The following is a 21,512-nucleotide window of genomic DNA, read 5'->3' on the forward strand; positions in this document are numbered from 1 at the left end:
CGAGGTTCAAATGTTTCTTTATTTGAAGTGATTCACTGAGGTTTTCCGTCAAATGGAAAATTGATTTCATCCTTTATTAAACATCACTTCAGTTGTTCAACTTATATGTATTGTTGTCATAAAAGCAAATTGCCATTACATTCAATATTTTAAGCAACAAATATATTACATGTCATAAGCGTGCAGTTCAAGCTGATACATCACCTGCTTCCTGCTACATCCTGAAAATGGCACAAACCGAAAAATGGGAGAAAAAAATTCAGTGAAAAAAAAATAGATGTATAATGGAGCTTCTTTAAATAATACAAGGTTTGAATTTACCAACAAATCAATTAAGGCTTGTTCATAAATTATATTGCTGAAATTTAATGATGGAATTAAATTTCTACCTACAGTATGTACATGATTTTAACTTTTATGAAGGTTTTTATCAAGGTTTATATTTACACTCTCAACAAACATGACCCTGTTTTATTTCATTAAACCCCTTCAGCTCAAATAAACAAAAAGATTATCAAGTTTGTTGGCTAGTACAACAGAAAGGAGAGTGAGCTTAGCGTAGTTATACACTGTACAGAATGGCACATACACAAATAAAATTCAAATGGCAGGATGTCCGTGAGGAATCCTCTTGTCGCAATCTGCCAGTGATGTTTTTCTTTTAAATAATTTACCTTGGATATATGAAAACACTCTAGAAATAGAGAGTTCAGAATGTACGGGGGGGTGGGGGTGGGGGTGGGGGTGGGGGGGGAGAGAGACATCGGCTGTCTTGACATACCTATTCAAGAAGTCCTTCACATTCAATAACATAAAATATAACTAGCTCAAATTACAATATATCGAAACACTGGACAGTTTGTCTTTATGTCAGTGGGTGACTAAAGTGGAACATTTTGAATGACGTAAAACACGATGCAGTAACATCAGGGGCTGGTTTTGGTACAAAATTAATTCTACGGTTTTTACGCAAAAAAATGTTCCTTGCCATTAGAAAGAAAGGACTATAAATTAGCTAAGGTTAGCAAGGAGGAGGAAGGAAGAAAATGTTTAAGATTCAGTATTCCTCTAGGAAACCAGCCCCAGAATCGGCACAGAGTTTGTTACTTTTACAAAGATTGGGGATTAAGCAGTTTTTACAATATTTTCTTTATACAGTGAGCATGTGCTATAGCCTGTCCTTTGATTATAACTCTGTCAATCTCGGCTACAGTCAGGTGTAAACTACAATCCATCAAAGTCTGCAAATGACATGCTTCTCACTCCGATACAAAACATGAAAATTCTAATATATATTTTTTTGCTTTCAGAGCTGTGTAGGTGAAATTTTCTTTGTACACAAAATTTATCCAAGAGATACCACCTCCCACTTAAACCTCCATTTTAAAGCCACAGTTGTTTATACAAACAGCTTCTTCACATATACTGGAAAGGTAAACTACCATTCCAGGGCCTCTATTCACAAAGCATTTTTCATCGATATATCAAAACAGGACTGAATGTCTAGATACTAAATGAGCTGAAGGTCAAGACCAAAGTTCGCAGGTCTTTCTTGTGACTGAGTGCATTTTGTAGCACGCATTCACCATTAATACCTGCTTGATCTATACAACACTGTCATCACTGTCTGCATTTTTAAAAAGTGACCTACATTATAAAAACTAATTGAATCAACGTATGAAGACTTGAGTGGTGGTTTGTCTTCTATTGTATAAAATGACAAATGCCCAAGTATGACCAGTAAATAAACATTATAATATTAAAAAACATTGGCAAACTGAGAGTAGACATTGCTATAGTTTGATAATTCAACATTAATGTCAGTAAATTTGAGGTTTCCAGGGATTTTAATCCTCTTCAAATTCCAGTGAGCTGCTGGAGTAACATGATGGCTTTTAGTAAGTGTGCTTTTAGGTCCACAAAAGGACTCAGCTGTTGTGTATGCATTTTGGATTTCCATTTTTTTCCCCTCATGTTTTGAATCTGAAAGAGTAACAGTAAGTTCTGAAAAACCACACTGACTTTTTAATGCTTTCGCCCAATTTACTCAATTTGTGATGAGAGGAAAGGCATCAAAAGGTAACTCTGCAAATCCTCTTGCCACATTGTAGGTAAGGTTTAATAGGGCCGAACATTCAAAAGGTTGGTATATCCTTAAACATCTACTGAGAAAAAGAAAGTTGGTTTGGCTTCACTTCAAAGCCCAAGAGCACTTTTCCATAACAGGTTTATGAATTATCAACAAATAAACTTCTAAAAATTGGACTGTCTTTTAAAAGAGAATTGTTAAACTGGTTGTTCAGGAGCAACTATCAGCTACAAAGGCTTTGTGAATATGGCCCCTGCCCTTCTTTTACCACAGCAGCTGTCCAGATGAAAGAGTGCTGTGTCCCCTTGATATTACACTTAGGTTAGGACTTTCTCACTGCGTCTGGTAGCCAGCCATGCTGAAATTGGCCAAGTTTGACATGACGGTACCAGGCGGAGCTGCAGCTTGGGCTGATGGAGATCCAAAGCTTCCCACCCAGGCTGGTGATTGGGACTGCCTGCAAAGATCATACAGGTACCCAGTTAGTGTAACTACAGTCTGAAATACCAACAATGTTGCAAAATAAATTAATGCTCCCCCTGTTGGAGGAGGTCTGTTTTTTTCACATTAGATAAATCTTTTTTTTTTAAAAAAAAATTAGTTTGAAAAGCATGATTTCTCTTTTCTTTAAACAAAAAGTCACTCAAATGACACTATTTTCCACATGAAGAAGCTGTAAAAACAGAAAAATTGGTAGATTTTCAATTTCCCGATGGTCTGTAAACAATATATGTTTGATATACAGTTCAGTCACGAAAAATAAACAAAAATACACTTTAAATTGTTCTGTATGTCTCATTTAAAACATACCAGTTGCACCAGATACTGTAAAAAAAAAACAAAAAAAACCAAAGAAAACATTTTGCATCTCTGAGTTCAACTGCAAAGCCATAACTGACTCAGTTCCAACTAACAGTCATGTGAAAAAATTCCCTGGCTTTTCAGGTGAACTGCAGGCTTTCTTTACACAGAGAGGACACAACAGGAGACATCGAGAGAAAAATACAACATTTATGATCAATAAAATAAATGCAGCATGAATTAAAAAGGTATACTGAGGAGCAAGTTGCCAGATATATTCAGCATAGTGTGAAAATGTATAATAGAAAATCTATAGCATGTGGAGTGCTACTTTCCCTCAATATTGGTAAATATCTGTGGGCACTTGGACTTCATTTTTTTCAAATTTTTCTAAAACAAATAATGAAAGAGTTCTCTCTACTTTTAGTCATGGTTGTGCTGTTCCCATAGAGGTGTAGGACTTTATATTGTAGTGAAAAATGAGCCCAAAATATGGCACCACAAAATTCCCAGAAACTGCTTGAAGTTCAGAGGGTGAAGGTTGGGCAGTGGACAAGTTAGCATCCACCAGGACTCAGACACTTTTGATGACTGAACAATAAACAAATGTTTAACTGAGTGCAAACTACACAGTAAAACTCACTCTACTCCAAATCCTTGCTGGTTCCACGTCTGGCCATACATGCTGTAAGAGGGGACTTGCCACCCATTTGTCACATACTGCCCGTACTGCTGCTGCTGTTGTTGCTGTTGCTGCTGCTGCTGCTGCTGCTGCTGCTGCTGCTGCTGCTGCTGCTGTGGATTCCCATAGACCTGGTTCCACTGGCCCCACTGATTGTACTCAACCTGAGTGACACCAGCAGAGAGAAAAAGTCCATACATGTACAACTTTCCTGTTAAATATTAACTCTGCGTTTAATGTGGAGCAAATAATATTGTAACAACACAATGGCTCATTAAAAAAAGAAATTTAATTCATCCTTTGGAAATGTACATTTTAATCTATTTTTCCAACATTTCATCAGTTTTACAGTGCCCCCTGTGGCTTAGAAGTTAAGGAACTGGCCACAGACCACCACATCACCATTCTATTCTAACTTCCTTCATTTCCTGTCATCTCTTTACAGCATTTCAAATTAAAATACATATTTTTAAATCTTATTATTTTTGTCATGTCAGTGGAGTTCTCTACCTGCTGTGGATTTTTTGCCATGTCAGGAGATTCTTTGCCCCAAAAGCACTTCACTATGTGTCCTTCAATGACTGTGCCATTTACTGAAACAATGGCATGGGCAGCACTGTCATGGGAGGAAAACCTTGGAAGGAGAACAGAAGATTGCAGGTCAGATTCCAATCAAACAAAATAGAAAATACATATTGTTTAAACTTTGACATAGCTGAGCCTCCATAAAAGCACGAAGGTGAAGACAAACATAACAGAAATGATCACTGACATTGAGGTAGCTATCAACTGGCCTATAATTGAGTCATGCAATGTGCTTGTGTTGACATCTAGAGGCCAAATGCTGTAATGGACATAGGTGCTACCTGATGAAAGAATATCCTTTCTCTGGAAAAACCCTGACTTCCATTATTTGACCAAATGGTGAGAAGGTCTGTCGCATTAGATGTTCTGAAGGAATCAAACAGAAAAAAGTTAATGTAGTTAGTTTGTAGGCTATTTGAGGAAAGTGTATGATAACTAGCAAGGCTACTATTACAGTGTGACGACAGTGTGTAACAATGGTATCTTGAGAACGTGACACTTGCCTGATAGTCCTGACTGGATCCCTCCACAGTACACAGTGCAGTTCTGTGGACTGGACCGAGTCACAACGTCATCAAACCTCAGCTGCTTTGAAGCATCTGAGACAGAAACAAGCAGCACATTTATAAACTGATAACACTCAACTCAAAAATTATACTTGCGCAGTTAATCAAATCCAAGCCAAGCCCAATGATTTTATCCAAAATACCATCACCAACACTGCAATTTGTGCCATCTGTAATTGAACAAGATACATCGGAAGCTGAAATTACAAACTGGTCTGGAAAAGTTGTGTCCAGTAAGAGATACAAGTTTCGGAACTGAGGCTTTGTCCAGACTGCAGACAAATTAGATTTGTCTCTAAAAATAGATCCTGATGGTGCACTGTTATTTCCAAGTGACCAGATCAGATTTTGGCATCCACACATCACCAATCTATCTGCATGGGTTGTTGTTGTGTTAACCTAAGTATCAGTAATGACATGGCTTTTTTTTTACTCTCCAAATGGTCTTCTGCCAGTAGATTCCTTCTAGTTTGGCCTATAAAGAAGCCTCCTGCATAGTGCCAGCAGATAATGTATTTCATCATCTGTCCATGAACTGTTGTTCTCCATGTTGCCCTCCATAGCGCTCCACCAGTAGCTGCACGGATTCTGCTTAGCAACTCTGCTTACTCTCTGTGTGTATCGGAAAAACATCTCAAAAATCCAACTTGAGCGGGCAGACCAATCAAACTAAGCTTAACCTCAAGTAATCAAGTTGGAACCAAATATTGACCCTACTACAAATGAGGTTTGGATCTGAACTGAAGGGGGACAACAAGAAAGCACTCCAAGTGCACCGAGGCTGTTCATTCCCCCATATGGCATCTTCAGAAATGCAGCATTTTCTTTTTTTTGTAAATGCAGCATTTGTTTATTAGTTATTGATGATCAGAAGTCACGGCAGCATAGAACGTGCTCATTTAATATAGATGCACCCACAAACAACATGACGATGCGCTGAGCACAGGCATATGTTATGCATGTGTATGTTATGTATGGATACTGAATCGTGTGACCTAAAAATGTAGCGGATGGTGGGAATTGATGGGACTCGGAAACACCCCACAACTTAATCAACTATTCTTTATATCATTTCCGATGGATAAGTCCTGATAAGTCCACAGCTGTCGATTTGTAGTAGGATCACAATCATGCGATCGTCATTAGGCAGCGGACGTAGTGTTCACTTGTTGTCATAGTTACAGTGACACCGTGCTGCTATCTTGCAATGATACAGAAATCTTTTAAAAATCCGTGGATCCAGACTATAAGCTGCATCACTGCCAAAATCTAATGACTTGGTCCTTATGTCATTTCTGACTTTCCCTGAAAATTTCATCCAAATCTGTTTGTCCGTTCTTGAGTCATTTTGCTAGCAGACAAACAGACAGACAAACATACAAATAGCCCATAGCAAACATATGTCAATCGTCACATAACTCCACCATATTCCTTGACAGAGTAAAAAACCCATGTGACATCAATCTGGGTGTACCAGAAACTGATTCTGACTGTCCTAGCTGAGAGAACTGTATACTTCTGTTTCTTCTCTATTTAAATATTAGATGAAAGTGTAGCATAAATATCAATATAATAATCATATTTTGCAAATTTAAAGACTAGATTCTCCATCAATACTCACTGTCCTGAACACTCTTAGGAGCCGGAGGTTTACGTGTTGCCCAGTTAGTCCTGATTTGGCGTCCTCCAAGCCACTGTCCAGCCATGTTAATGATGGCATTCTCTGCATCCTACAAACCCAGATCAAATAATTTCTATTACCCCCCTGAAATTGATGGCTCTGTTTATTTATTAGTGGTCATCATTTCTGAAAATATGCATTACGGTTTTTAAAAGTAATATTCAAAGTGGTGATGGCAAACAAGGAACTATGTCATGTTAGATGATTTTTTGTTGTAATTATGCTTTTAACAACAATTATTTTTATTTTAATTACTGTAAATGCATTGAAGTAGGATAATAAACAGAAAATAGAAATAACCTTCAGTCTGTGTTCTTGCACTGGAGCCTTACCAGTTTGTTGTAGAAGGACACAAATCCATACCCCTTTGATTTGCCTGTCGTCATGTCCTTCACAACACGAGCATCCCTGGAGGGAAATGTGAAAAAAAACTTCAGTGCACTTGACAATGTAAATCTTCAAACTAAAAGGAGCCACGCAAACACACTGAACTGTGAATCCTCTACTCTGTTCTATATTAAGGCATATTAGCTATCATGACCTTGTGCTGAGCACTTTCTCGTAAAATAATTTCAAAGCAACATTTGAAAACAAAAATACAAGTACAAATACATGCAGCCTAAAGTACTGACTTTAAATAATTTTAGATGTACTATTGGACCTTTGCCACTAGAGCACCACTCTTTGCTGAGTCCTCACAACAGTAGGCTACTGATTGAAATTCACAAAGGAACGGATATGGTTTACCATGCATTCTTAAAATCTGCTGATGGTGCTCTATCTACAGATAGAAATATATAGAAAATATCAAAAGAGAAAAAAGGAATTAAAAGGCATACATGGCCTGTTAACAGATTTCTTTATTTTTCCTGGTCAATTCTTTACCACCAATATGGAGTATGGAGTTTGGGGAGCTGCAAATTTTGAGAAATTGACATTTTCAGAAAAATTTTGGAAGAGGATCATTGCACTACAAACAACACTATGAAAATCAAAATGAGACAATTTAAACACAGATTTAGAGGAACACATTGTGTATTGGAATTCGTTAATCTATACTAGATCATGTTAATACATGGTATCTACAAATAAAGACATATGGAAAGAATGGAATAAATAGAGAAAAAAAATCTACATCTGAGTCTCCAGAGTGCACAGTTCCTTGCTGTTAGCCTTCAATCTCCTGTCCAATCCTATGAGCATTTCTGTAAAATAACCAAAGTGCTATTACTTCACTGAGACCCACAACTAAAAGCTGTTCAGGTTCATATACACAGCTTACATTTTGCTGACATACTGTGCAGTTTACTTACCACAACCTAAATGTGCATACAAAAGCAAGAACAGGCTAAAAGCTCACACTTTAGTCATAAAAACAGAAAGACAACACATAGATCACAAGTAAGTTCACCGGAGTGTTGTAAATAACAAAACAACTGTAAAAGATACCGTCTACTTCATTTAATAATACAAATTATGTTTCTCCATCATCAACTATGTTTACATGCATGAATATAGAATATTCTGTACATCATACAAGTGTAACAAAGGACACTATATATTTTTGATAATGAAGCAACAATCAATGTGCTCTCCTCAATACTAGAAATCTGAATATTTTGTCTAACAAGAGAGAACTTGTTTTCACGCTTAGTGCTATTTTCCTAGTACACATTCAGAATAATACCTTCGTAAGATATTCTCTTAAGTAGTTGTCCAGTGCTTAACAATGAAGAATAGAAATGCCATCCATCTTTACAGATACTGTTAAAGTGGTAGAAGCATCACTGTGTAATGCAAGTTTTTGTTTCCCTTTTAGAGTTTATGAGCCCATTTCTCCTCATTCATTCTCATTTGTTCTTTGGTAAGTGTCATTATATTCTATATGCTTTGGATGCAGGGTGACTAGACATTTCATGCTTTTATTGTCAGCAGAAATGGTAGAATATGAGGGGAGAGGGAGACAGAAAGAAAGGGAATGATATGCCAGAAACATCCCCAGTCAGACTAGAATCAGGGAAACTGCAGGTCACAGTTGCGTCCTTAACCATTACGACACCAGGGTGTCCCAGTGTTTTATGTGATATCAAACAATAGTTTTTATTCCAAGATTACACATAGCTCATAAACTGTTGAGAAACAAAATCCTAAATTATGTCAGCCCTTGAAGATCAATCAGAACAATCTTTTTCACAATTTATGTAAACTTGAAAGTATTTAGTATATACAGTTAAGTTGGTACCAAGTTTTATGCATGTAAACATGGTCTTCTATGGCTGTGCATTCATGTACTCCACATGAATAAAATAGAATTAAAAAATTTTTTAAAGTGAAAACTTACGAGATTTTCCCAAAAGGTGCAAATGCAGCCTTGACATCCTCAGTGGAAATCTCGGGGTTCAAATCACCCACAAAAACATGGAAGTGATCTAGAATAAAACAAAAGACAAATATAGGAAAGAAACAATTCACCATTCCATGGTAAACTCCGATTGCTACCGACTAAAAATATATCAATGGCTGACTTACTGGAAGTGTCCTTCTTTTGGCTACTTGGAGTGGTGGCCCAATTTACTTTGACCTCCTGAAAACAGAGAATTCACAGAGCACAATTAGGGAAGCAGAGAAATAGACATTTTCATCATAAGGAACAAGGATCACAGGGGAACTCAGACAACAAATGAATTGCCTAACCCTGTTTTTAATTTTAGAGCAGGCCTATTGTCCTACCTTTCCTAATATCTTCCGTCCGTTCATGGCTGCAAGAGCAGCAGCGGCATCTCTGTGTTCAAAAAACTCCACAAAGCAGTATGGGTCGTTGCTTGTGTGCTGCAAGGGACAAGGTCAGACACAACAGGTCAAAAGGTTGGCTCCACTATTTTCTGTGTGGCTGCAGCTCAAAGCAATTGCTTTTATCATTATCGTAATGTTTTCCAACAGTAGAGGAGCATTAACATTTGATGGGTGATTCTGATAGGTTCCTTTATTATTTGGGGTGAAATACATTTAGCCAAACCATTAGTAGCTGCTTACCTCCGTTATCATTTTACAACTTTTGCAAGGCCCGATCTGAGTGAAGAGTTGCAGAATCAGAATTTCTGTTACATCCCTGGAGAGATTCCCCACATACCTGGAGGGAAACGAGGATGTTCAGTTCGTTTAAACAGTTTACTCTGGGTAGCAACAGATATTGATATTGCTGAAATCGTAACGCAAACAGCTCATTTCAAGTCTTACATATGGGTAACGATGGTAAGTTTTGAATGTGACGTTATTTATATTAGCTTGTCTAACCTAATGTTAATAACGACTAATGTTGTCGCAGTTGATGTTTACGGATTACAAACTCATATGAAACAATAACTGCTTTAAAATTAATCTTAATTTAAATAACCTGATATTGGTGAAACACTAAATGATCATGGTATCAGACGCTGTTCGCCAGGTTTGTGAAAACAACGGGTAGCTAAGTTAGCCACCGGTTCACGACGTTACGATACGTGACGCTGCTGCTAGACACCGAAATGTACTTACAGGGTTTTGGGATGGCTTTCGTCGTCCATAACCGCTGTCGACGGTCACCAGGTCAGGAAACGTTAGTTACTAGCTAGTTAGCTGACGTTAACTGACGATGTACGCGGTTAGCAACAACAACTAGCTAACTAGCTTAGAAGCTAGCTAACCGGGCGCCAGGGCATACGTCACGCTGTGAGTCCAGAGCGCGTGCATGCGTGTGAGGAGCCCCGGAGAGGTCAGAGTGAGGTAACACAGGTACAGCTCCAGTCGTGAACGTTACACATATATGAAGGAATGCTGTGTTTCTCAACTTAGTCATTGGTTAATCAGTGGCCACACAAGGCAAAACAGTAAACACATTTAGTGCTTATTTTTATTATATTACGCTAAGGGATTTGCGTAAGAGGCTTTTATTTTGGAGCGGAATGCCGGAGTGCGCCTGTTTTAATCACCGGTGCTGGACGGTTCGAGGAGGCGACTCGAACCATCGGGACCTTTCTGGAATCTGAGCTCCGGAGTTTGTGTAGCGAAGGCAGCAGTATGAATAACAGTCATGTTTTATTAAGAATTTCTGCATCATAACTGTCATTCTATGTCGCACAAAAACGTATTGGGTGTTCACATTTTTTCAAGAGAGATCCAATTTAAAAAAAAAGAAACATAACATAAACATAAATATTTAGCTTTTGCGAGTGATTAATCTGCAATAGTGAATAATTCAAAAAGGAGAATTACTTACACAAATAGAAACAACATAGTTAAGTATAGGTAAAAAAGCAGATTGCCAAGTTTAAACTCAAAATGAATTGTTATGATATTCCCGGAAGTATGTACGGAAACGAGTGCTATTGTTGGCTTTTTTTTTTTTTTTTTTTTTTTATAACAGTACTGGGGAAGTGGAGGGGAGTCATTTTCTTTAATTTCCTCTTCATTCCTTTTTTTTAAAACTGGTGGATGTAATTGCATTTGGGCATGTGCTTTTATTTTCAAGTAATTAATTATTCCTCTGTGTCATTATTAAGTTGTCTAGAAGTGTATATCTAGTCTTACTTTAAGGTTTAGTAGTTCCAGTGAGTCATATCCATAAAAAGCCACTTCAGAGTGAGGTCAAAGCAGGATCGGTGGTGTGTTGTTACCAGATACAACGCCCTGCTGGGCTTGCAAAAGTTAAGTCCTCTTGTTCTCCATGTAGGGCACAAATATTCTGTAAACATCATCATTGCATGAGAAATCCAATAATCATTTTTCAAATATGGTTTATCCCTGTATTAAGGATTGAACTGACTAATTGTGTCAATACTGTTGGATAAATAATTGAACAACAGCTGACTTGAACTTTTTATAGCACACACACACACACACACACACACACTGGGATTTGTTTTATTTTGGTTACTTTCATTTCATTTGTATTACCTATGTTGTGATACTGAAGTATAAATAACCAAAAATATTATGTTTCTGGAGCTGGTATATCCCTCTGCAAACATCTGTTCAAGGTAATTTTTAAAGGTGATGCACATAGTAATTACAAATAGAAATGAATACACAGTCAATCTTCTATTTTCTGGTGGCCTAAAAAACAATTTAGTTCAGTTCAGTTTAATCCCTCTGCCGAGGAACGCAGTGGAGTTATGTGACGATCGGTGTATATTTGTCTGTTAATCTGTCTGTGTACAACAATGCTCAAACTAACGGATTTGGATGAAATTTTCAGGGAAGGTCAGAAACAAGACAAGGACCAACTGAGTAGATTTTGGCAGTGATGTGGCTTATAGTCTGGATCCACATATTTGTTAAAGATTTCTGTATCATTGCGAGATAGCGGCACAATGTCACTATAACTATGACAACAAGTTAACACTTCATCAGCTGCCTGCTGATGATCACATGATTGCAATTTTACTACAAATCGACTGCTGCAGCCTTATCGGGACTTATCAGTCGGAAATTATACAGCAACTGAGCACTGCGCTCTCTGAGTGCTTTTCTTGTTTGTATAGCGCTAATTTACAGTCATTTCAGGGCAGTTCACACTGCAAGGTCACAACCTTACAGGATTATAATATAAACAGAGACTCAAGAAATCCAGCAGCTTACTACACTATAAAAAAATGTTTGCACATTTTATGGTGCAAAACTGTCAAACCTTAATGGTAAAAATCTGTAAACTCTAAAACAGTTTGATGCAGGTTATATAACACTGAATCACCGTAAAGAGGTGAATCAGGAGTGTGTTTTTCAGATTTTTTTTCTCTTGAAAAAATAAATTTCCCGACTCCTGCACAGTTTTTAAGATAAAAATGCCATAATATGTATAACAAATACTGTAATTTTTGCATTTAATTCTTGAAAAGAATACAGTTTTTCTCAATTAAATGTACATATTGTTGTACTGGTAATGGAAACATGCTGCAATATTTATAACACATAAAATGGAAAATCCTGCATTTACTACATGTAAAAAAATACAGTTTGTTACGGGTCAAATTGATGTACTTTTGAGTTAATAACAGACATATGCTTTAATATTTATGACAGCTTTAACTGCAATTTTTGCTAAAAATACATATATTTAATGTTAAATACACTAACTGTTGTGCTGGTAATAGAAAACTGCTTTAATATTTATAATAAGTTACACAAACTTTATTTTATCTGGTATTTTCATGTAAATGTTCAAATTTTTAAAGGTTATAACTTTTTACAGTAAAATATGGAATGAAGCACAATTTTTAACCATAAAATCAACAATATCAATACATTTCTTTACTGTAAATGTAGAAAATGTTTTACCGTTTTCACTTTATATAGGAAGAGTCCTCCAGTAGAAGCAAGCTTGGGGAGGGAGACCATCTGCCTCAACCAGCTGGGGTGAGGGAAGAAGCGAACAGGAGAAACGGACAAACAAGTAATTAAAAAAAAAGGAAAAAAATCAGTTGTCTTAAAATGCAATATCCAGATTTAAAATTCCATGTGGAAGTCTGTGACAGTCGCCATGCAGTGTGTGATGCAGATTTTGATTTACTAGCGTTTCCTTCATAGTATGAGGCAGGATTAGAGTAGTTTTGAGTGATAAGGAGGATCTGTCATTAGAGGTGTCACTGTGCCCACACTGTATCACACCACTGGTTATGTAATTGTGTATGAAATCCTAGCAAAAACCCAGACTGAGTTCCCTTGGATAAGCTATATCATGTGGGAGTCTCAGTACGTCTATTTGGAGGAGCTTTTGTTAAGGAAAAGCTTTGGGATTCCCTGGTGTAATCCACAGAAAAATGCTCTGAGTGGGACACAGATGGGTCACTGAGGCGGTCCAGATGGTCGACGGTATACAGGAGGGGAGCTAAAGAGGAGAAAAGGACTGTGGGTTTTTCCATAGTGGCAGAAAAAAATGCTGCGAAGTGGTAAAAACACAACGAAACGCCGAGCGGAGGGCTACTTGGAGTCAGTGTTTAGTGGTCTGCGACACAACAAGTTTGGGAGCCCATGCCACCGCTTCCAGCGTTGTCCGCCCCCGACATTAACCCTGCTATTTCGAGAAACTTCCAGCCCACTTTTCCACGTCACTTGAAGGAATCTTTAAAGCGTCCGTCGCCTGTATAAAATGTCTCAGTACTCGACAACCTGCAACATGAACGGCATGAAGACACAGTCCCCGATACTGACCATGGCAAGTAATGACAGCGAGCCCCTGCCTCTCGGCTGGGAGGTGAAGATCGACCCCCAGACTGGATGGCCCTTCTTCGTGGATCACAATAACCGCACGACAACCTGGAATGACCCGAGACACGACACGAAAAAGGTAAAAAAAAAAAAAAAAAAAAAAAACAAGAAAAAAAAGAGCGGCGGGATAAAGTTGGTGTGTTAACGGCTACCACGGAGCTACAACTGACGGTTTTTGTGTCGAGCTGCGTCGGTTGTTTTTGCGCGTTTTGCCTTGGTTCGCTGTTAAAGCGGCAAAAGCTTTGTGCTCCATCACTGTTATATATTAATGTTGACTATAGGCCTGGCTGGGCACCGTCACCTCCCCCTCACAGACAGCTCATAAGCCCGTTATAACGGGTGATGTTCCCGTGTCATGATCTAACACTATTATTACTCGATGACTCACTCTGCAGCATGTAAAGGCTATCTAGCAGCACCTCCACTCTCTTAATTACGTCTCTTTCATGGTGGCAAACACGGCCGCGTCCAGCTCATGTTAAACTTTTTCCCTTACATGGATTGAGGCTGGTCCGCTTCACTTTGGCCTGTGCTGCTGTTCAGTGGAAGACGAGGCGCTGGCTGCTGTATTAAGGCATGTTGGGAAAACATACAGGTCTGCAGAGAAAACCCGTGGGCTGGAGTGAGCTTCACAGCCTGCCAGCTGGTAATCTTTCCTCTCGCAGAGACACCCTGTTGTCCAAAGTTAGTGTCCAGAGGAATCTGCTAGAAAGACACAGCTGTTGGAGGATAAAATTGGTGCAATGGTGCTGGCAGCGTGCGGTGTCCCATACAGAAATGGCAGAGGGCAAAGGGTCGTTCACTGCTATGTCATAACTTTTGGCTTCGTGGGGGGAAATGCCACTGGTTTACACATAAATGCTTCTTCTGTGGGTATTTTCTCCAGGTTTGTTTGTTGTGGTGAGAACTTTGATCACTGTTTAGTTATATCATTAACACCGTGCTGAACTGTGAGACCTGTTGCTTGTTCTGCTCCATAGCTGTCACTGGCAGGTGTCTAATCACTTAGTACAGTAGGAGAAGAAGAACAAAAACATAAATGAAGTACTTTCCTACATTAGACAATAGAAATTTAGCACATTATTTCTCTATGATGTGTTTTTCTACTCACATTTTCAATAAGGCCCCCACAAGCACACAATGTTAATTTGATTATTAGTATTATGCATCCAGATGTATCCTGGCCTTATATATTTTTGAGAAGACTGTCACAAAGTATGTGAAAATATTTCACATCAGCTGTGTCTTCTCCTTGAATTGTCAGATGGCTTTGCAAAAAGGAGTTTTCACTCTCTGCATGACATAATGACGATTAGCTAATATGATGTTAGTTTAGAGGGTGTGTCAAACTGTTGTGCGTGAGATAAGCCAGGGAATTCAGCCAGGTGATGTCAGTCTGATTGTAGAACAATACATCCAGTACAGAAACAACAATTGTCTGACTGGGAATGCGATGAAGTCTGTGTCAGTCAGGAGTTATTTTCATTTATCAGACTCAAAGAGGTGATACTTTTGGCATCCCTCTGTGGAAATGGGAAGTTTTAACCTATAACCTTTGCATTTATCTCAGAGCTGAGAGAATTTTCCCATTAGGAAATACCTCAAGGTTTTGAAACTGTTCAGTTTCATGTGATAGTATGTCTGCAATAAGCTTTAGCAGACGTGTTTAGCTGAACATATTTAGTTATACAGAGTTTTGGATGAAATTAAATGGTAGTACAACAATCATTTACAGATGGAACTTATTGATATTATTCACTGACAAGAAAATGTTGGTTAAAACTATACTAAACTTCTTTAATCATAATTACCAGTTACCTGATGCTTAGGGATACTGATGTAAACCAAGTTTGTAGTATATAATATAAATGACATCACTAAACTCACTAATAATGTCTAAGCAGTTCAAAGTTTTATTGTTTAAGATTTGTATAGTTTGCTAAATCCTGTAATATAAGTAAAGATCTAACATTTTGCATCCATCCATCCATCCATTATCTATACACCGCTTATTCCTCACTAGGGTCGCGGGGGGTGCTGGAGCCTATCCCAGCTGACTCGGGCGAAGGCAGGGGACACCCTAGACAGGTCACCAGTCTGTCGCAGGGCTACACATATAGACAAACAATCACTCACACATTCACACCTATGGGCAATTTAGAGTAATCAATTAACCTCAGCATATTTTTGGACTGTGGGAGGAAGCCGGAGTACCCGGAGAAAACCCACGCATGCACAGGGAGAACATGCAAACTCCATGCAGAAAGATCCCGGGAAAGCCGGGACGCGAACCAGGGATCTTCTTGCTGCAAGGCGAAAGTGCTAACCACTACGCCACTGTGCAGCCCTAACACTTTGCAATTTAACATTTTAAATCTTCCCTACATATCATTGCTTATGTTTCAGGTCCGAGAAGTGTCAGCAAATGGACCCAACATACCACCAGAACCAAGTCCTCAGGAGCCACAGAAGACCTTTGTGAGGGAGATGAAGCACCCTATTCTTCGCCCAGGTTATGTTCCCATCCCAGTCTTCCATGAGGGAGCAGAACTGAGGCAGCAGCAGCATCCATGTTACTCTTACATCCAGCCATCCACTGCACAGAATATCCGCACAGATGGGCGGACACCTTCCCCGACGCCAGGGCTCCACTGCAGGCCCAGATCACCTTTACATGGACCTTCAGATGGCTGCTCCACTGAGCCTGGAAAGGTGGGCTCGCCTGTTTCACCAACACCAGAGGTAGGACTTGAGTTTATGTATGCCTCTGAATACTGTGTCATTTATAAGCAAAAAGAATCACATTGGAAACAAATGACCAAGTGTAGAATTTTCACAGTTTCAGTTTGATCTTTATTTAAGGTTTATACTGCACCACATCACCAACCCCCAAGGCCCAGCAGCACTGGTCTTCAGGCTGGTTATATCCCCATCCCAGTGATCCACGAAGGTGGAGGAGGCCAAACACAGGTTCAGTTAAATCCGTCAGTCTACTCTCAGCGCGTCCCCTACTCAGAACATCAGCAGCCCTTCCATCGCCTTCAGACAGATGAATGGCCTGGCTACTCTGCTGCAATGCAGCCTCCTCGAGAAAGGGCATCTCCAATATTGCTTCCCCAGCATCGTGACGCAGCTTCTATTCACCTCCCGCCTCATATTAGAAGCCAGTCACCTATTATTACACAAGTGCTGGGAGAAAGACCACAGGTAGTTTTACTTGTGTGTGTTCTCACTTGAAGTGTTCTCTGTTTTGAAAAATGTTTGATTTCCTTGTCAGTGTGTGCTGACCTAGATTGTGACAGATCCTCATAACTTTTTTTTTTTTACTTCTCAGGCTCAACAGCATGTCCTCACGAGAGATCCGCCCCAGAAAATGGAGCAGGAACAACAAAGCATGCAGCAGAAACCTGATAACACGGCACTCCTCCAGCCACTGCACGCAGAAACTGACGTCCAAAAGCCTCAACAACCGCAACAGTTCCAACAGCCTCCACCTCAGCAGCATCAGCAGTTCCAGCCACCTCAACAGTTCCAGCAGGTTCCACCTCAAACATGTCCACAGCCTCAGCCACCAGAACAGTTAATGCAGTCGCAACAACAGTTCCAGCAACCCCAGAAACTAGAGCAACCACAACAACATATTGCAGACATCACAGTTCAAATACCTCCAAAACCAGAAGCCCAGGACATGACAACTGCTCCCCCAGAGGTCCCACCTGTAAAAATAGAGGCTGAACAGGCTCCTCAGTGCCCAGTCCATCCAGGCTTGACTAAAGTACAGCAGATAGTCGAACGAGTTGCTAAACTGGAGCAGGAAGTGAAATGTTTCAATGGCAAGAAGAATGATAAGAAATACTTGCTACTGGAGGAGCTGCTGACCAAAGAGCTCTTAGCACTGGACTCTGTTGACCCAGAGGGTCGTGCAGATGTACGGCAAGCGAGACGAGATGGAGTTCGGCGTGTTCAGACCATACTAGAAGAACTAGAGCAACTGGAGGAGCAGCCGACCAGGCCTGCCAGCGAGACAGCGATGGAGGGAGACAACGTGACACAGAAAGGAGAGCCCAGCATGATCTCCAAGGAGAATGTTGAGATGGCAAAGGAGATATCATAATGACTGTACACTGGATAATATAGAGAAGAGAAGGATTCCCTGCTGTATATTTGATAGTGAACAAGTCTGCTCTGGCTAACTCTCCTACTCCTCTAATTACAGCATTTGTGGAAGTTGCATGCATTGATTAACAGTGTTGGTATGTCCAGCCATTCAGCACATAACTGATGGTAGCTCAGTGCAATCATGTTTTTCAAGCCAATGTTGTTGCCTTCTGTGTTGTGCCAATGTCTTCATAATAAGACAGCTGTCATGATTAAGATGTTGTCAACAATTGCAAGGCAAACTAAAGTTTGAATAAGAGGCCTTTATCAATAAATGGAAGAGAAGTACAAGTATTTTCTTATGAAATGTTACGTGTAGTTGCCTTTTGTCTGATCAAATATTGTAAGAAGCTTTTCTTAATCCAGTCAGCACATCCGTACACGAGTGCAAACATTCAGGCTTTAAAGCAGAACTCGCTGCAAAACTGAGTCAACAGAAAAGCATTTTCCCCTTTACCGCCACATGGCCATGTTGGAGCTGCTTTGTCACACGACACAGTGAATATGTTTATTAGATGCTGCTTTTTGGTGCATTACTGATTTTGCTGTCTTTGCACTTTGCCATCATTGAAATGTATCCTGCTGAAAATCAGCAGCACTTCATTTGAACAATATCAGTTAAACAAGTTTTGATTGGCGTGTTTGAGTGTTTGTATGTGAATTGGTTTACGTGTTATTTCAAAACATGATATCAGTATTTATATCATTATAAAGTATTTTGGTACATTTATGAATGTCTAATGACAAACGGGATAGATGTGGGTCTTACTTTGAGATGTGAGACAATCAGCACTTGGTGCTAATTAGAAATCACAGTTAAAGATTGTCAGAATGTCCTTATGTAACTACCAAAGCCACAATCTGTAATAACACTCACACAAAACTGGCCTACAAGCCTTAAAAATGCCAACTGTGAGAAAGCGGCCACTTCATACACACTTTAGTCTGTCAGTTAAAAACAGTCAGATCCACTTTTATGGGTACACTAACTTTCTGTGTAATAATTTGCCACTCTAATATGATTGTTAGCCATCTTTATGGTGGGGTCACTGCCTAACACGTTCACAAATTATAGATCGTGGCTGAATGTTTATCACAGTTGATTAGTAGCTGGCTGAAGCATTGTTGAAAGAAACTCACATTGGTATGGTTGAAAATAAAATGTATTTGACATGGATTTTGATTAATTCTTAGATGTTTTTTTCATTTCAGCATGTTGGTACTTTTGTATCCAGAGAGAACTAAACTACAAGGTAGCATGCAGGCTTTAACAGTGTTTATACAGTATACCCAATACTGAACTCAAGGTCTACCATGTTTATGTCCTGCCAAAACAATCCCTATTTTTAATAATGGATGAGTATGTGTGTCATCCGCTTCCTTTGAAAATGTGTCCATGACAGTCGTCAGATGTCTCAAGTCTGGCATAGTTTTTCACTAACACATTTCCAATGGTTAGATTAATGTGTGTTTCTGTCTGAGGTGCCTTTTCTCATCAAGGCCCACTGAGTCATAACTGCAAACATTTTTGGCCTGTTCTTCATAGCTGGGTGGGGGCACTCAAAATGTGTGCTTTTTGTTTTTGTAGACAACTTAAATTGGAAACAGCTTAAAGATTAAATTGCTTGACTACTATTTGTGATATATCACCTTATTTTTAAAAGTATTCTGCCCTTAGATTGAGCTAGCATTCTGTCATTGAAAAAAAAGGCTGTTACAACTGTAAAATCTTTCCTCTCTATAGGAAATCAAGACTATATTATTTAGGCTTAGGTTAAAATTAATCCTTTTTTAAATTCTGACAAACTATGATTTTGAATAACTTAGACTTTCTGAAAACTATAAATATGGTTAAGAATTATCCAACGTGTTTAGTTGTTTGATATGTCTTTATTTTATCTTATAAATAATGTTAATATTAATTCCACAGCACATGCAAAATTTGATTAAAAAAATTAGATTGTGAACATAAAATGGAAACATATAGGTCAGGTCATATTACTGTTGTGTTGTTTAGTTCTGTAGTGAGTGAAGTTCTAGAGAGAAAACATGGAAATACAAAGAATGATATCGAAGATTTTAGATTGTGAATGAAAAAATAATATAGGATGACGAAATTAATCACATAATCAAGAGATTTGGATTATACTAGTAACAGATAATATACACTGCTCAAAAAAAATTAAAGGAACACTTTGTAATCTTCGTATTGCATCAAGTCAGTTATACATGAGGGATACTGATCTGGTCAAGTAAATAACAGAGGTGGTTTTTAATCAGTTTCAGCTGCTTTGGTGTTCATGAAATTAACAACAGGTGCACTAGAGGGGTAACAATGAGACACCCACCAAAACAGGAATGATTTTACAGTTGAAGGCCACTGACATTTTTTCCCCTGCTAATGTTTTCTGACTGTTTTTCACTAGTTTTGCATTTGGCTAGGGTCAGTGTCAATACTGGTAGCATGAGATGATACCTGGACTCCACAGAGGTTGTACAGGCGGCCCAACTCCTTCAGGATGACACATCAATACGTGCCATTGCCAGAAGGTTTGTTGTGTCTCCCGGCACAATCTCAAGAGCATGGAGGAGGTTCCAGGAGACAGGCAGTTAGTCTAGGAGAGCTGGACGGGACCGTAGAAAGTCCTCAACCCATCAGCAGGACAGGTATCTGCTCCTTTGTGCAAGGAGGAACAGGATAAACACTTCAATAGCTCTAGAAAATGACCTCCAGCAGACCACTGGTGTGAATGTCTCTGACCAAACAATCAGAAACAGGTGTAATGAGGGTGGTCTGAAGACCTGACGTCCTCTATTGGACCCTGTGCTCGCTGACCGGCACTGTGGAGCTCGGTTGGCATTTGCCATAGAACACAGGAGTTGGCAGGTCTGCCACTGGCGCCCTGCGTTTTTCACAGATGCGAGCAGGTTCATCATGAGCACATGTGACAGACATGAAAGGGTCCGGAGAAGCCGTGGAGAATGTTATGTTGCCTGTAACATCGTTCAGCATGACCGGTTTGGTGGTGGGTCAGTGATGGTCTGGGGAGGCATATCCATGGAGGGACGCACAGACCTCTACAGGCTGGACAATGGCACACTGACTGCCATTAGGTATCGGGATGAAATCCTTGGACCCATTGTCAGACCCTACACTGGTGCAGTGGTCCTGGATTCCTTCTGGTGCACGACAATGCCTGGTCTTATGTGGTAAGAGAATTCATGCAGTTCCTAGAGGATGAAGGAATTGATACCATTAACTGGCCCCCACGCTTGCCTGACCTGAATTCAATATAACACCTTTGGAACATTATGTTTTGGTCCATCTGGCACCACCAGGTTGGTCCTCAGACTCTCCAGGAGCTCAGTGATGCCCTGGTCCAGTTCTGGGAGGAGATACCTCAGGACTCCATCCATCGTCTCATTCGGAGCTTGCCCCAACATCGTCAGGCATGCATACAAGCACGTGGAGGCCATACAAACTACTGAGTACCATTTTGAGTTGCTGCCATGGAATTTCAACAAGATGGACCAGCCTGCCACATCAGTTTTTCACTTTGAGTTTTGGAGTGTCTTGAATTCAGCCCTCTGTAGGTTGACAATTTTCATTTCCATCAAACAATATGGCATCTTTTCATTCCTAACACATTATTCAGTCCATACCAATGTAAATATCAAGTTTGTTTTTCCCCTCATTGAAATATGATA

At 39.5% G+C, this 21,512-nt stretch overlaps 2 protein-coding genes across 6 annotated transcripts; one reads left to right on the plus strand and one right to left on the minus strand.

Moving 5' to 3' along the window:
* Position 1: 1 nt before the first annotated feature.
* tial1 (TIA1 cytotoxic granule-associated RNA binding protein-like 1) lies at positions 2 to 14,400 on the minus strand. 5 transcript variants are annotated; one of them, XM_055018484.1, is made up of 13 exons: positions 14,143 to 14,389; positions 12,717 to 12,789; positions 9,438 to 9,534; positions 9,135 to 9,233; positions 8,934 to 8,988; positions 8,746 to 8,833; positions 6,737 to 6,812; positions 6,345 to 6,453; positions 4,661 to 4,756; positions 4,439 to 4,523; positions 4,083 to 4,206; positions 3,534 to 3,736; positions 2 to 2,546 (listed from the first exon to the last, which is right to left on the minus strand). In XM_055018484.1, exons 3-13 carry the CDS (start codon positions 9,447 to 9,449, stop codon positions 2,423 to 2,425), a joined length of 1,071 nt encoding a protein of 356 aa, XP_054874459.1. In that variant the 5' UTR covers positions 9,450 to 9,534; positions 12,717 to 12,789; positions 14,143 to 14,389; the 3' UTR covers positions 2 to 2,422. The 5 variants fall into 5 exon arrangements, with proteins under 5 accessions (XP_054874459.1, XP_054874460.1, XP_023132815.1 ...); XM_055018485.1 differs by lacking the exon at positions 14,143 to 14,389 and having other exon boundaries at positions 12,717 to 13,139; XM_023277047.3 differs by lacking the exons at positions 12,717 to 12,789; positions 14,143 to 14,389 and adding an exon at positions 9,939 to 10,781.
* On the plus strand, positions 13,383 to 18,981 carry bag3 (BCL2 associated athanogene 3). Its single transcript, XM_023277046.3, has 4 exons — positions 13,383 to 13,725; positions 16,053 to 16,388; positions 16,509 to 16,853; positions 16,981 to 18,981. The coding sequence occupies exons 1-4, from the start codon at positions 13,528 to 13,530 to the stop codon at positions 17,758 to 17,760; spliced, it is 1,659 nt and encodes a 552-aa protein (XP_023132814.2). The 5' UTR covers positions 13,383 to 13,527; the 3' UTR covers positions 17,761 to 18,981.
* The last annotated feature ends 2,531 nt before the right edge of the window (positions 18,982 to 21,512 follow it).

The sequence above is a fragment of the Amphiprion ocellaris genome, chromosome 16 (assembly GCF_022539595.1).
Source record: "Amphiprion ocellaris isolate individual 3 ecotype Okinawa chromosome 16, ASM2253959v1, whole genome shotgun sequence".
Lineage (NCBI taxonomy): Eukaryota > Metazoa > Chordata > Actinopteri > Pomacentridae > Amphiprion > Amphiprion ocellaris.

Coding starts and splice junctions, on each gene's coding strand:
- bag3 (XM_023277046.3), top strand. CDS start 13,528: ATGTCTCAGTACTCGACAACCTGCAACATGAACGGCATGAAGACACAG. Junction 13,726..16,052: donor CGAGACACGACACGAAAAAG/GTAAAAAAAAAA, acceptor CTTATGTTTCAG/GTCCGAGAAGTGTCAGCAAA. Junction 16,854..16,980: donor TGCTGGGAGAAAGACCACAG/GTAGTTTTACTT, acceptor TTTACTTCTCAG/GCTCAACAGCATGTCCTCAC.
- tial1 (XM_023277047.3), bottom strand. CDS start 9,967: ATGGACGACGAAAGCCATCCCAAAACCCT. Junction 8,834..8,933: donor CCAAAAGAAGGACACTTCCA/GTAAGTCAGCCA, acceptor GTTTTATTCTAG/ATCACTTCCATGTTTTTGTG. Junction 4,207..4,438: donor AAAGGATATTCTTTCATCAG/GTAGCACCTATG, acceptor TCTCCTTCCAAG/GTTTTCCTCCCATGACAGTG.